The sequence below is a fragment of the Doryrhamphus excisus genome, linkage group LG6 (assembly GCF_037039965.1).
Source record: "Doryrhamphus excisus strain RoL-2023G ecotype Guam linkage group LG6, RoL_Dexc_Guam_v1.1, whole genome shotgun sequence".
Lineage (NCBI taxonomy): Eukaryota > Metazoa > Chordata > Actinopteri > Syngnathiformes > Syngnathidae > Doryrhamphus > Doryrhamphus excisus.
In genome coordinates this window covers 3,170,571-3,184,909 of record NC_136362.1, presented here as the reverse complement: position 1 = coordinate 3,184,909, position 14,339 = coordinate 3,170,571, and the positions used below count along the sequence as shown (strand labels likewise).

Sequence of the window (14,339 nt, the reverse complement as noted above, 5' to 3'; positions counted from 1 at the left end):
AAAAAAATGTACTCAAACTGAGGCATTAACTGAAAAACATGCTAATCGCGGCGGATGCTAACGGAGGTTCCGCTGTACATGAAGAGTTTGTGGTTTGGTTCTACTGTTGGTATACAATTGATTGATTTATTTAACACGACTCTTTTTGAAATGCCCAGAGAAAAAACTTCTATTTTGAAGTGTTAAGATGGTCTGTGTGTCTTCTGAAACCGAGCCGAACTTTATTAATCCACTATGGAAATGTCTCGATTAGTATTGCAGAAGTATTCTGACCAATGATTTTATGACGATCATTAGAGTGAGCATCTTTCCTCGTAAACAATCTACTGTGATGCCATGTTGTGTGTTAACCAAAAAAATGTACTCAAACTGAGGCATTAACCGAAAAACATGCTAATCGCGGCGGATGCTAACGGAGGTTCCGCTGTACATGAAGAGTTTGTGGTTTGGTTTGTACTGTTGGTATACAATTGATTGATTTATTTAGCACGACTCTTTTCGAAATGCCCAGAGGAAAAACTTTGATTTTGAAGTGTTAAGATGGTCTGTGTGTCTTCTGAAACCGAGCCGAACATTATTGATCCACTATGGAAATGTCTCGATTAGTATTGCAGAAGTATTCTGACCAAAGATTTTGTGACGATCATTAGAGTGAGCATCTTTCCTCGTAAACAATCTACTGTGATGCCATGTTGTGTGTTAACCAAAAAAATGTACTCAAACTGAGGCGTTAACCGAAAAACATGCTAATCGCGGCGGATGCTAACGGAGGTTCCGCTGTACATGAAGAGTTTGTGGTTTGGTTCTACTGTTGGTATACAATTGATTGATTTATTTAACACGACTCTTTTCGAAATGCCCAGAGGAAAAACTTCTATTTTGAAGTGTTAAGATGGTCTGTGTGTCTTCTGAAACCGAGCCGAGCTTTATTGATCCACTATGGAAATGTCTCGATTAGTATTGCAGAAGTATTCTGACCAAAAAACGTAAAAGGTAGGAGTCTAAGTTTGTGTTCAATGTTGTCGGGACATGAAATATAAATATCATAAATTCACAAAGAAACGAGGAGTCTTTGGTGAGTCATTACTGCGCCTCACCTTTTAATAAAGCAAGTTCAATAAAAATCGTCCTGGTTTCACCTCGTGACAAGTCCATAAAATGGCTCTAACGATGTACTGCTTGTACTGTATGTACTTGTTTCATGAGTACCCTCGTCTGTGCAGGAAGTACAAGCTGTAAATATACGCTCTCACACCAGCAAGGCTGGCGACTAACCGGGTGCTAAATTAAAAACGGGGACTCCTGCTCCGCCTCGGCTTGCATTAAAAGTTAAAAGGATCATCCATTATTCACGTTTACATGAGGCGTCACAGACGGACCAGAGTTTGAAGTTTGATACCGACACGATCTGGTACTGCTAGAGTGCTTGTGCATGTCTGTAGTGCATGCTATGTACTATAAGACTGGCTACTTTCTATCTTGTAGAACCAGAAGAGTAGTTGATACTTGATGACTTGATACTTGATGTTGGCTAGCGAGTATGCTATATGGTAATGGTAATGGTAATTTAATAATGGTAATTAATTACATTTGAACATGCATCAGATTCCAATTGAGTGCATCCCATAATCAGTTCCCAGTTCCACATGTCCAAAAAGGAGTAGGAAGAAGCAAAGCTTATTAAATCCTACCCCTCCATCTGGTACTTTTACAATCAGTAACTGTTACATTTGTTCACTTCCTGCTTTCCTAATATAGTTTAAGGTTTTTTTTGTTTTAATTTTTATTATTTATTTAATTTAATTCTATTTAATTTATTTAATTTTATTTAATTTTATTTAATTTTATTTAATTTTATTTAATTTTATTAAATTTTATTTAATTTTATTTAATTTTAAGCTTATTTTAAGCTTATTTTAAGCTTATTTTAAGCTTATTAAATCCTACCCCTCCATCTGGTACTTTTACAATCACTAACTGTTACAGTTGTTCACTTCCTGCTTTCCTCATATAGTTTAAGTTTTTTTGTTTTAATTTTTATTTTTAATTTTATTTAATTTTATTTTATTTTAAGCTTATTTTAAGCTTATTTTTAAACTTATTTTAAGCTTGTTAAATCCTACCCCTCCATCTGGTACTTTTACAATCAGTAACTGTTAAATTTGTTCACTTCCTGCTTTCCCAATATAGTTTAAGGTTTTTTAGTTTTCATTTTTATTTTTTATTTAATTTTATTTTAAGCTTATTTTAAGCTTATTAAATCCTACCCCTCCATCTGGTACTTTTACAATCAATAACTGTTACATTTGTTCACTTCCTGCTTTCCTAATATAGTTTAAGTTTTTTTTTATTATTATTTATTTAATTTCATTCAATTTAATTTTATTTAATTTTAAGCTTATTTTAATCTTATTAAATCCTACCCCTCCATCTGGTACTTTTACAATCAGTAACTGTTAAATTTGTTCACTTCCTGCTTTCCCAATATAGTTTAAGGTTTTTTTGTTTTCATTTTTATTATTTATTTCATTTAATTTAATTTTAAGCTTATTTTAAGCTTATTAAATCCTACCCCTCTATCTGGTACTTTTGCAATCAGTAACTGTTACATTTGTTCACTTCCTGCTTTCCATAATATAAATATGGACTGTTAATTGTTGAAAGTGCCTGTTTTTATTCCCTGAAAATAAAAGACGATTTGTTTACCCATTCCCATCTCTCACCGGTCTCATTTCCTTCCTTTTGTTCATCACTTCTCTTTCGTCCATCCATCCATCCATCCATCCATCCTCTAATACATCATGCTGTCTCACTGCTCTCTTCTCCTCATTCACGCAGTCCCAGCCACCAGTTTTGATCAAGACGTTGTGGTTGTGCGCCCCCCTCACCCCCACCCCCGCCCCCCGCCGCTCATCTATAATTCACAAAGCAGTATAGACCCGCATGCTCCCACTTTGAGGGCAAGCAGGCAGCGGCATAATGGATGAATGGGTGGCTGTGGTGTTTGTGCCCCCCCCCCCCTACACCCGCCCCCCCCAGTGGTTATTCATCATGCTGTGAGCATCTGCGATGCTCGCTGGGGCGGGGGGGTGGGGCAACGATTATGTCTTTATAACGCCGGGTTTTTATTGGTCGATGACACTAAAAGCTAAAATAAAAAAAAACATAAACAACAATAAAGTCAAAATAACAACATTTTTGCATATGCTTTTGTTTAAACACACGCTTGTCATTACGGATATACCTTACCACTTTCTTGTTGTCCTTTGTAATAGCTATTACACTACAACACTACAAACAAACTAAATGCAAATACCGTACATTCCAATTAAATTGATACCTTGAATGCATCACAGTGGGAATTCTTCCCATGCGGCGTAAAGGAAGGAAAAAAGGAGGCCAGGTAGAGGCCAAGGAAGTACTAAAAAACAAGAGTACTGACAAACTTAAAGAGTAATGAGGGCTGCAATGGAAAAAAAAATGTCAGTGTTAACAAGCGAGAAAAGTAAAAGGAAGGAAAAAAAATATTTGAGATGAATTGACCGTAAAGGTCAGTCCGCCATGTTGGATAATTCAGCACGCAATTGCTTTGATTGATATGTATGCTTCAGGACCTTTAGCGGGATTCCGGTTTCGGCGAAATAGCGATGGCTACCATTACTATGTCCTACCCGGACAATCAGGGAAACGGAGACGTCTTCCAGGACTAATTTACGTCTTATTTTTGGAAGTGGTATCATCGGATGAGTAATACAGAACAAACTGTCAGTTTTAGTCTTTAATGCTCACATACTGCATCGCGTTTATGTCACGTTTTGTGTTTATTTTTGAAGTTCGGAATATTTAAAATATTTGCGTTCTTACTTTCTAGCTGAATACTAAATACTTGGAGCCTTTACTCCCGAGGAAGGTTGTGATACGTTGCTGCAAAAGTCTGGCAAATAGAAGAACGAAAATAATTATTATTAAATATTTGATGTAATCTATTTATTAAATTAAATTATAATAAATTAAATATTAAAATAAATATTTGATGTAATCTATTCATTCTCCACATTATTTATTATTTATTATTTATTATTTATTATTTATTATTTATTATTTATTATTTATTATTTATTATTTATTATTTATTATTTATTATTTATTATTTATTATTTATTATTACACGGGAGCCAGGCAATGACATGAAAAATAAACTATGTATATATTGAATGCATATATTTTTTCTATGAAGAACGAAAATAAAAAAATATTAAATATTTGATGTAATCTATTTATTAAATTAAATTATAATAAATTTAATATTAAATATTTAAATATTGGAATATTAATTATTAAAATATTAAATTATTAAATCAAATATTTGATGTAATCTATTTATTCACCACATTATTATTTATTATTTATTATTACACAGGAGCCAGACAACGACATGAAAAATAAACTATATAATATTGAATGCATATATTTTTCTATGAAGAACGAAAATAAAAATTAAATATTTGATGTAATCTATTTATTCAATTATAATAAATAAGATATTAAATATTAAAATATTGAACTATTAAATTAAATATTTGATGTAATCTATTTATTCTCCACATTATTTATTATTTATTATTTATTATTTATTATTTATTATTTATTATTTATTATTTATTATTTATTATTTATTATTTATTATTTATTATTTATTATTTATTATTTATTATTTATTATTACACGGGAGCCAGGCAACGACATGAAAAGTCATAATAAATATACAATATTATATTATATTATATTATATACAATATTAAATATTTAAATATTAAACTATTAAATTAAATATTTGATGTAATCTATTTATTCTCCACATCATTATTTATTATTTATTATTTATTATTTATTATTTATTATTTATTATTTATTATTTATTATTTATTATTTATTATTTATTATTTATTATTTATTATTTATTATTTATTATTTATTATTTATTATTTATTTCACGGGAGCCAGGCAACGACATGAAAAGTCATAATAAATACAACATTAAATATTTAAATATTAAACTATTAAATTAAATATTTGATGTAATCTATTTATTCTCCACATCATTATTTATTATTTATTATTTATTATTTATTATTTATTATTTATTATTTATTATTTATTATTTATTATTTATTATTTATTATTTATTATTTATTATTTATTATTTATTATTTATTTTGATATATGTATTTTTCTATGAAGAACGAAAATAAAAAAAAATTGAGTTTGCGTTCCATGTCAACTTTGTATAAACATTACAAGAACTGCAGACATAACAAATAATAATAATAATAAGGATAATTTTAAAAAATACAGATCAACAAACGCACCGGAATCAAGAATCACTAAGAACCGGAATCAAACCAAAGGAATCATCATTGGTAGCGTTAGCTTCAAATTAAAATGCCGCCCGACGTGATGATGACCGCCATGTTGATTGTGTGTGTGACGGCGAACCCCCCCACACCGAGCTGAAGTTAACCTTCTCTCTGGCACCCCCTCAGTGTTGATGCTGGGCCTCTTTCTGTATTCCTGCTGGAGGAGACACAAGGGCCTGAAAGAGGGCGTGTACCATGTGTCGGCGCAACACGGCGAGTGGGAGGACATCCGAGAGAACGTGCTCAACTACGACGAGGAAGGAGGAGGGGAGCAGGACCAGGTATGCCTATGATACTTAAGTCCATATAAGATATTTCAGTCAACTTCTGGGTGCCTTTTTTCACTTAAAACAAAAACCAAGCAATTTTGCTACCCAAAACAGCAGCACCTACCTTAGAATATGAATATTGTCTCAAATAAATTGCGGCATATGGAGTCTTAGCAGCTACCAATTATTACTGAAATGGGTTCTTACAGTTTTTTGGGGTAGCATTAGGGTTAGGGTTGGAATACAGTCCTAGCGAACAAAATGTTAGCGCTATTATTGAATTATATTATTATTAAGTGTTGGGTTCTTTTAACAGGGCAGGACTTTTTTTCGAATAGAAGCAATTATAATGCCAGCACTGGAGTTTTTTTGTTTTAATTTTTTATTTTTATTTTTTGTTTGTTCACTTCCTGCTTTCCTAATATAGTTTTAAGTTTTTTTTGTTTTAATTTTTTATTTAAATTTTTATTTTATTTTATTTTTGTTTGTTCACTTCCTGCTTTCCTAATATAGTTTTAATTTAATTTAATTTAATTTAATTTAATTTAATTTAATTTAATTTAATTTAATTTAATTTAATTTAATTTAATTTAATTTAATTTAATTTAATTTAATTTAATTTAATTTAATTTAATTTTTGGTTTTGGACCTCTGAACCCAGCAGCCTCAAGCAAGAGACCCAATCCAGCAGCCACCAAACCAAAACCCCCCATCCTACCCCTCCATCTGGTACTTTTACAATCAACAACTGTTACATTTGTTCACTTCCTGCTTTCCTAATATAGTTTAAGTTTTTTTGTTTTAATTTTTTATTTTATTTTATTTTTTTGCTTGTTCACTTCCTGCTTTCCTAATATAGTTTTAAGTTTTTTTGTTTTAATTTTTATTTAATTTTATTTCATTTTTTTTATTTTGGATTTTAGTTTTTTTGTTTTAATTTTTATTTTTATTTACTTTAATTTTATTTTATTTTTTTGTTCACTTCCTGCTTTCCTAATATTGTTTAAGTTTTTTTTGTTTTTATTTTTTATTTTATTTTATTTTTTGTTTGTTCACTTCCTGCTTTCCTAATATAGTTTTAAGTTTTTTTGTTTTAATTTTTATTTAATTTTATTTAATTTTTTTGTTTATTTTGGATTTTAGTTTTTTGTTTTAATTTTTATTTTTATTTACTTTAATTTTATTTTATTTTTAGTTCACTTCCTGCTTTCCGAATATAGTTTATTTTTTTTGTTTTAATTTTTATTTAATTTAATTTTATTCAATCAGCCCCCCAGCCAATATCCAGCGATCCAAGCGATCTGTTCCATCCATGATGACCAGGAACGTTCCATCTAACCGCATATTGGGGTTGAGAAAATATTCCATTCCGACTAAATCCTCAAAAAACCATGCCCCATCATGTTGTTTTTGATTTCGACATTTTTGTCTAACTCTGCAAGTGTAAAAATCAGTTATGAATCCCGGCAGCAGAATTCCCTTTGATATGTTTATTCCGACTTATCGGCATCGTGGCCACTGGCGGCCGCCACGTTGACGCATACCTGCAATGTCAGCTCTGACTCAGACCTGTTGAATGATGAAATGTCTGATTTATTTTCCAAGCTGCCGTCTATCAAGAGCGGCCTTGCTTGCCTTTGATTTGCAGAACGCCGCCGGGCGAAATTATGCTGAGGTCCTGAATGTGAGTGGAAGTGAAGCAGAGTTGACGGCCTCGCACAAAAAAGTGGAGCATTACAACTCTGTCTGAAGTGGAGACAGAAAGGACTTTTTTGCAGACACATTCATATGCGTTATGAATGTGTATATATATATATATATATATATATATATAATCAGCATATATGATATAATGTGTAATATATCAGCAGAATCAGGCAAGGGTTTAGTCCAGGGGTTTCAAACTCAATTTACCTGGGGGCCACTGGAGCTAGGGTCTGGGCGAGGCTGGGCCGCATCAGTTTTTCCAAAACAAAACCAACAAAAAACCAACAAAAAAAATTAATAAACGTTGCTTTGGTTCTGATTTTCTACAATAAAAGCTCTAATAAAACATTCCACTGTTCTCAAATATCTTACTTTTTATTTTTCTGCACAAAATAAGATGAAAAATAAATAAATCAAGAATAAAGAAAATCAATCAATCAGTAATAAATAAATATAATACATAAAACACCAATTTTAAACTCAGCTCTGTTGTAGCGGTGTAAGAAAATATCGTTTCGGCGATATATCGTGATACTTCGTTCCATGATACTGTATTAAAAGAGTATGATGTGGATATTTTTAGGCATTTATCATAGACTGTATATGACATACATACTAAGACAAGACATAAGAAAATACAACATTTTAGACATACATAAGACATAATAAGAAATGAGAAAATACAACATTTTAGACATACATAAGACATAAGAAAATACATTTCAGACATACATAAGACATAAAAAGATATTAGAAAATACAACATTTTAACATACATAAGACATAATAAGACATAAGAAAATATGACATTTTAGACATACATAAGACATAATAAGACATAAGAAAATGCAAAATTTTGGACATACATAAGACATAAGAAAATATTACATTTTAAACATACATATGACATAATAAGACAAAAAATAAAAAATTTTAGACATACATAAGACATAAGAAAATACGACTTTTTACACATACATAAGACATAAGAAAATACGACATTTTACACATACATAAGACATAATAAGACATAAGAAATACAAAATTTTTGACATACATAAGACATAATAAGAGATAAGAAAATACGACATTTTGGACATATCTAAGACATAAGAAAATACAAAATTTTAGACATACATAAGACATAAGAAAATGCAACATTTTAAACATACATAAGAAAATACGACATTTTAGACATACATAAGACATAATAAGAGATAAGAAAGTACGACATTTTAGACATACATAAGACATAAGAAAATACAACATTTTAGACATACATAAGACATAATAAGACAAGAAAATACAACATTTTAGACATACATAAGACATAATAAGAGATAAGAAAGTACGACATTTTAGACATACATAAGACATAAGAAAATACAACATTTTAGACATTCATAAGACATAATAAGACAAGAAAATACAACATTTTAGACATACATAAGACATAATAAGAGATAAGAAAGTACGATATTTTAGACATACATAAGACATAATAAGACATAAGAAAATACAAAATTTTAGACATACATAAGACATAAGAAAATACAACATTTTAGACATAATTAGACATAAGAAAATACAACATTTTAGACATAATTAGACATAAGAAAATACAACATTTTAGACATAATAAGACATAATAAAATGCCACGCACGCCATCAGTGGGAATTGTGTGCAAGCAAACGATCGTCTTCCCGGGGATGCAGAAGTTTAAGTCAATTAGCCTAATATTCCTAAAAATATCGTTTTTATTAATTCGATCTTCTCTGTGTCGTGTCCCAGAACGCTTTCAACATGGTGGAGCTGCAGCGATCCCTCCAACCGAGCCCGGCGCAATCCCTCCGCTACAGCTACCCACAAAGCCTTGTTTCCTGCCCGGAGAACAAGCCCCCCCACGAGGAGAAACGGACGGGACTGTCTAACGGGAACGGCAGCGCCATCATCGCCCTGCGCCTCGCCGTCCCCCCATCAGAGACGGAGACCCTCTCGTCTCCTTTGACGCTTCGCCGCTCCAAGAAGCCCCTCTCCTTCTCCAGCCAGGACCTGGCCCGCTATCTGTGCGAGGTCATCCGAGACATGGAACACCCGGAGGACCTCGGTACCAGGACCACACCGCGCCGTCCTTCCAGGAAGGAGCGCGGCCTCGCGGCGGTGCGCTCCCTCAGTGCATCTCAGGGTTCGGATATCAGGCATCAGGGGCCCCCGAGTACCAGAACGGACAAGTTCAGAACCCTTCGAGCTGTTGTGGGCGACCTGAGGGGGGACCCTAAGCCTTCTGAGAACCACAGAGACACACACCAGGAGAACAGGGGTCCACGCTGAACTGGGAAGAATTCCCAGGCTGGGGAGGATTCCCTGTCGGAGTCAATGCCACTGTACAGTCCAGACTTTTCGAATCATTCATGCGGACACAAAACTTCCATATCCGGAATGTGAGTGTTTGGGAATAGAATAGTAATCCATCCAAGACGCAGGGTCATTCATTCACGGCGGGACGGAGGTTGTCGGTACGACACCGTAACCTGATGAGCTCCGTTTCAAGGCGTCATGACGCAAATGTCGGTCATACCTTGGACTGACCTCGGAATAATGCGCCGCAACCCGGAAGTGGGTCCTGGACGGCTCCATACATCGGAATGGAAATACAGCACAGCCTTGGTTTTTGTTATTTGTTTATTCGTATTAATAAAATCTCTGACAAAAACCGAAGCAATTTTTTTTTCAGTTTTCTTCTCATAATTTTGACTTTTTGCTATGAATATTTAGACTTAATAGTAATATTTCAACTTTCATCCATCCATTCCAGCAGTCTCAGTAAGGAAGCCCAGACTTCCCGGCCCCCGGCCACCTCCTCCAGTTCCGCCAGGGGCACACCAAGGCGTTCCCAGGCCCGGAACGTATTTCAACTTTATGCTACTAAAATGTTATTTATTTTTCCTGAAAATATTAATATATTCTTCTAAGTAACTGCTTGTAAGTAACTGCCGTAGGACCAACTGTAAGGACCGGCCTGTAGAACCGGCCGTAGGGACAACCAGTAGGACCGGCCGTAGGACCGGCGTGTAGGACTGGCCGTAGGACCGGCCATAGGACCGACCATAAGGCCCGGCCTTAGGACCGACCGTAAGGACCGGCCTATAGGATTGGCCGTAGGACCGACTGTAAGGACCGGCTGTAAGGACCGGCCTGAAGGACCGGCCATAGGACCGACCGTAAGGACTGGTCGTAGGACCAGCCATAGGACCGGCCATAGGACTGGCCATAGGACCAGCCGTAGGACCGACCTGTAGGACCGGCCTGTAGGACCAGCCGTAGTACCGGCTGTAAGGACCGGCCTGTAGAACCGGCCATAGGACCGACCGTAAGGACTGGCCGTAGGACCGGCCTGTAGGACCAGCCATAGGACCGGCCATAGGACTGGCCATAGGACCAGCCGTAGGACCGACCTGTAGGACCGGCCTGTAGGACCAGCCGTAGTACCGGCTGTAAGGACCGGCTGTAAGGACCGGCCTGTAGAACCGGCCATAGGATCGACCGTAAGGACTGGCCGTAGGACCGGCCTGTCGGACCAGCCATTGGACCGGCCATAGGACTGGCCATAGGACCAGCTGTAGGACCGACCTGTAGGACCGGCCTGTAGGACCAGCCGTAGTACCGGCTGTAAGGACCGGCTGTAAGGACCGGCCTGTAGAACCGGCTGTAGGACCGGCTGTTGGACCGGCCTGTAAGACCAGCCTGTAAGACCGGCCTGTAAGACCGGCAATGGGACCGGCCGTAGGACCAGTCTGTAGGACCGGCCGTAGGACCGGCCGTAGTACCGGCCGTAAGGATTGGCTGTAGGACCGGCCTATAGGATCGGCCATAGGAGCGGCCAGTAGGACCGGCCGTAGAACCGACCTGTAGGACCAGCCTGTAGGACCGGCCTGTAGGACCGGCCGTAGGACCGGCCTGTAGGACAGGCTTGTAGGACCGACCTGTAGAACCGGCCTGTAGGACCGGCCGTAGGTCCGGGCGTAGGACCAGCCTGTAGGACCGGCCTGTAGGGCATGTTCGACCGGTTGGAGGCTTTGGGTAAGACCCAGGACCAGCCTAGGGATTGACCGGGAAGATCTGGACCACGTAGCGGGGGAGAGGGAAGTCTGAACCCCCCCTTGCTTCGGCTTCTGTCTCCATGACAGAAGATGAATGAGTCGTGTTGGCATTCGGTAGATCCTCCAGCTTTTCATATTTCCGATGGCACTTCCCGGATCAAATCCGTGGAAAATCATCAAATATTTTCTGTGACGGATGGAATCATTAATATGATGGATTATTTCCTTCATTTCCCGTATCAATTTTCCTTGGAAATAAAACCCAAGCGTTGATCGTACTTCCAGTGTTTACATCACCAACAAGCTTTTTCCTGCTTTCTTCCGAAATGCTTCCCAGACGGAAAGTAGTACATAATCCTCTCCGGTTAATCTGTCTCCCTTCCTTGCTGGGATCGCCCGGAATGACAACGTGAAGAATATTCCCGGTTAACCAACAAGATGTTCTACTAAGTTAAAATCCTGGAACTGTCAAGATTCTGATGCATTATGGGCATGCCCTTATGGGCCTAAGTGTCATTTAATGGCCGCCCTTGCAGAAGTTAAGCAATACTGACATGAGGCACACAGGACGAGTCCAACGGAGTTCCTCCACGCCGCTGATGGGTCATGTGATCTCCCAGACGTCTCAATAATGCATCACGATGAGGAACAGCAGAAGCTAAATTGATGGCTTTTAACTCCCTGAACATTTGAAGTAGTTTTACATTTATTTGATTCATTTTGATATTAATAAGTCTGGAACGCATAAGTAACTGCAGATTAATGCCGCAGTACATCTGCCTCCTATTAATACTCCTAACAGTCTGAGTCTCCGACATGAATGTTTATGGGAGTACACTGCCCCCTGGTGGAGGGATTATGCAACCACATGTGCTTTGGGAGTGATTGGAGTACAACACAATACTGTGGGATTGGATGTTAGCCACTAGAGGGCGACATGAGCCAATAGAAGGAAAAACTGCACTCAAATGACCATAATAATAATAATAATAATAATAATAATAATAATAATAATAATAATAATAATAATAATAATAATAATAATAATAATAATAATAATAATAATAATAATAATAATAATAATAATAATAATAATAACAATAATAATAATAATAAATTTCACGGGCTGAATCATTTAAAAAAAACATATAAAATATATATATACATAAAAAAATATAAAAAACATACATTGAACCATAAGTGCAACATTTTTTCAGATATTTATTAATAATCATGTAAAACCCAAAGTTGAGCAAACTTTACCTTTGATGAGGGTGATTACTACTAATAATAATAATTATTATTAATCAGGATATTTAACCCGACATATTACCCTATATTACCAAAAACCGAGGACAAGAGCGAGTGATGGAGATGCTAATGTTTTTTAAATATTTTTAACAAGTTTTTTAACAAGTTTTTTAATAGTTTTTTTTATTATTTAACAAGTTTTTTAATAGTTTTTTTTTTTTTTACAAGTTTTTTAACAAGTTTTTTAACAAGTTTTTTAACAAGTCTTTTAACAAGTTTTTAAACAAGTTTTTAACAAGTTTTTTTAAAAGTTTTTTTAAAAGTTTTTTTAAAAGTTTTTTTATTTTTTAACAAGTTTTTTAACAAGTTTTTAAAAAAGTTTTTAAACAAGTTTTTAACAAGTTTTTTAACAAGTTTTTAACATGTTTTTTAAAAAGTTTTTTTTATTTTTTAACAAGTTTTTTAACAAGTTTTTTAACAAGTCTTTTAACAAGTTTTTAACAAGTTTTTTAACAAGTTTTTAACATGTTTTTTAAAAAGTTTTTTTTATTTTTTAACAAGTTTTTTAACAAGTTTTTTAACAAGTCTTTTAACAAGTTTTTAACATATTTTTTAAAAAGTTTTTTAAAAAGCTTTTTAAAAAGCTTTTTAAAAAGTTTTTTTTTATTTTTTAACAAGTTTTTTAACAAGTTTTTAAAAGTTTTTTAAAAAGTTTTTTTTATTTTTTTAACAAGTTTTTTAACAAGTTTTTTAACAAGTTTTTAACAAGTTTTTTAAAAACTTTTTTAAAAACTTTTTTAAAAACTTTTTTAAAAACTTTTTAAAAAAAAAATTTTTAACAAGTTTTTTAACAAGTTTTTTAACAAGTTTTTAACATATTTTTTAAAAAGTTTTTTAAAAAGCTTTTTAAAAAGCTTTTTAAAAAGTTTTTTTTTATTTTTTAACAAGTTTTTTAACAAGTTTTTAAAAGTTTTTTAAAAAGTTTTTTTTATTTTTTAACAAGTTTTTTAACAAGTTTTTTAACAAGTTTTTAACAAGTTTTTTAAAAACTTTTTTAAAAACTTTTTAAAAAACTTTTTAAAAAAAAAAATTTTAACAAGTTTTTTAACAAGTTTTTTAACAAGTTTTTTAAAAAGTTTTTTAAAAAGTTTTTTAAAAAGTTTTTTAAAAAGTTTTTAAAAAGTTTTTTAAAAAGTTTTTTAAAAAGTTTTTTGTTACATTTTTTTAACAAGTTTTTTTACATTCCTATTTCATTTCTGCACGTCGAGTTCATTCCCAGCTACAAACATGATAGCTTGGAAGAGCTTAGCTGTTAGAACAAGACAACTACCAACATTTGACAAGAGTGGATGGTTCGATTCCTTTTGGTTTCCAACCAATGGTCGAGAAGGCCTTTTTTTTTTCTGAGGCCAAGGTGATATTTATCCACTGATGACGGGGCCCTGGTGGGGCTGCACGGGGGTGCCACGGCGGCGGGGGCAGCATCAGCATCAGAGGGTTTGATGTGACAGCTGGAGATTGTAAGAATGAGGCCTGACACGGAGCTCCACGGCCTCGTCAGCCATCAAACCCAGACCGTCAGTCACGTCCCTTC

The 14,339-nt window shown here is 34.4% G+C and overlaps 1 protein-coding gene across 3 annotated transcripts in view; it reads left to right on the top strand.

Annotated features, from left to right (window-relative positions):
* LOC131138558 (neural-cadherin-like) overlaps window positions 1-10,245 on the top strand; it is a 126,752-nt gene extending 116,507 nt beyond the window's left edge. The window contains exons 32-33 of one of the 3 annotated variants that reach the window (XR_013627476.1): window positions 5,581-5,698; window positions 9,186-9,332. Coding sequence is in view for 2 of the 3 variants with exons in the window: in XM_078791134.1 (XP_078647260.1) it covers window positions 5,544-5,698; window positions 9,186-9,725 (695 nt within the window). In the remaining variant the exon portion in view is untranslated. Of the gene's footprint in view, window positions 1-5,543; window positions 5,699-9,185 lie in introns of all 3 variants that reach the window. The other 2 variants (XM_078791134.1, XM_078791135.1) reach the window with 2 other exon arrangements.
* Window positions 10,246-14,339: the final 4,094 nt, after the last annotated feature.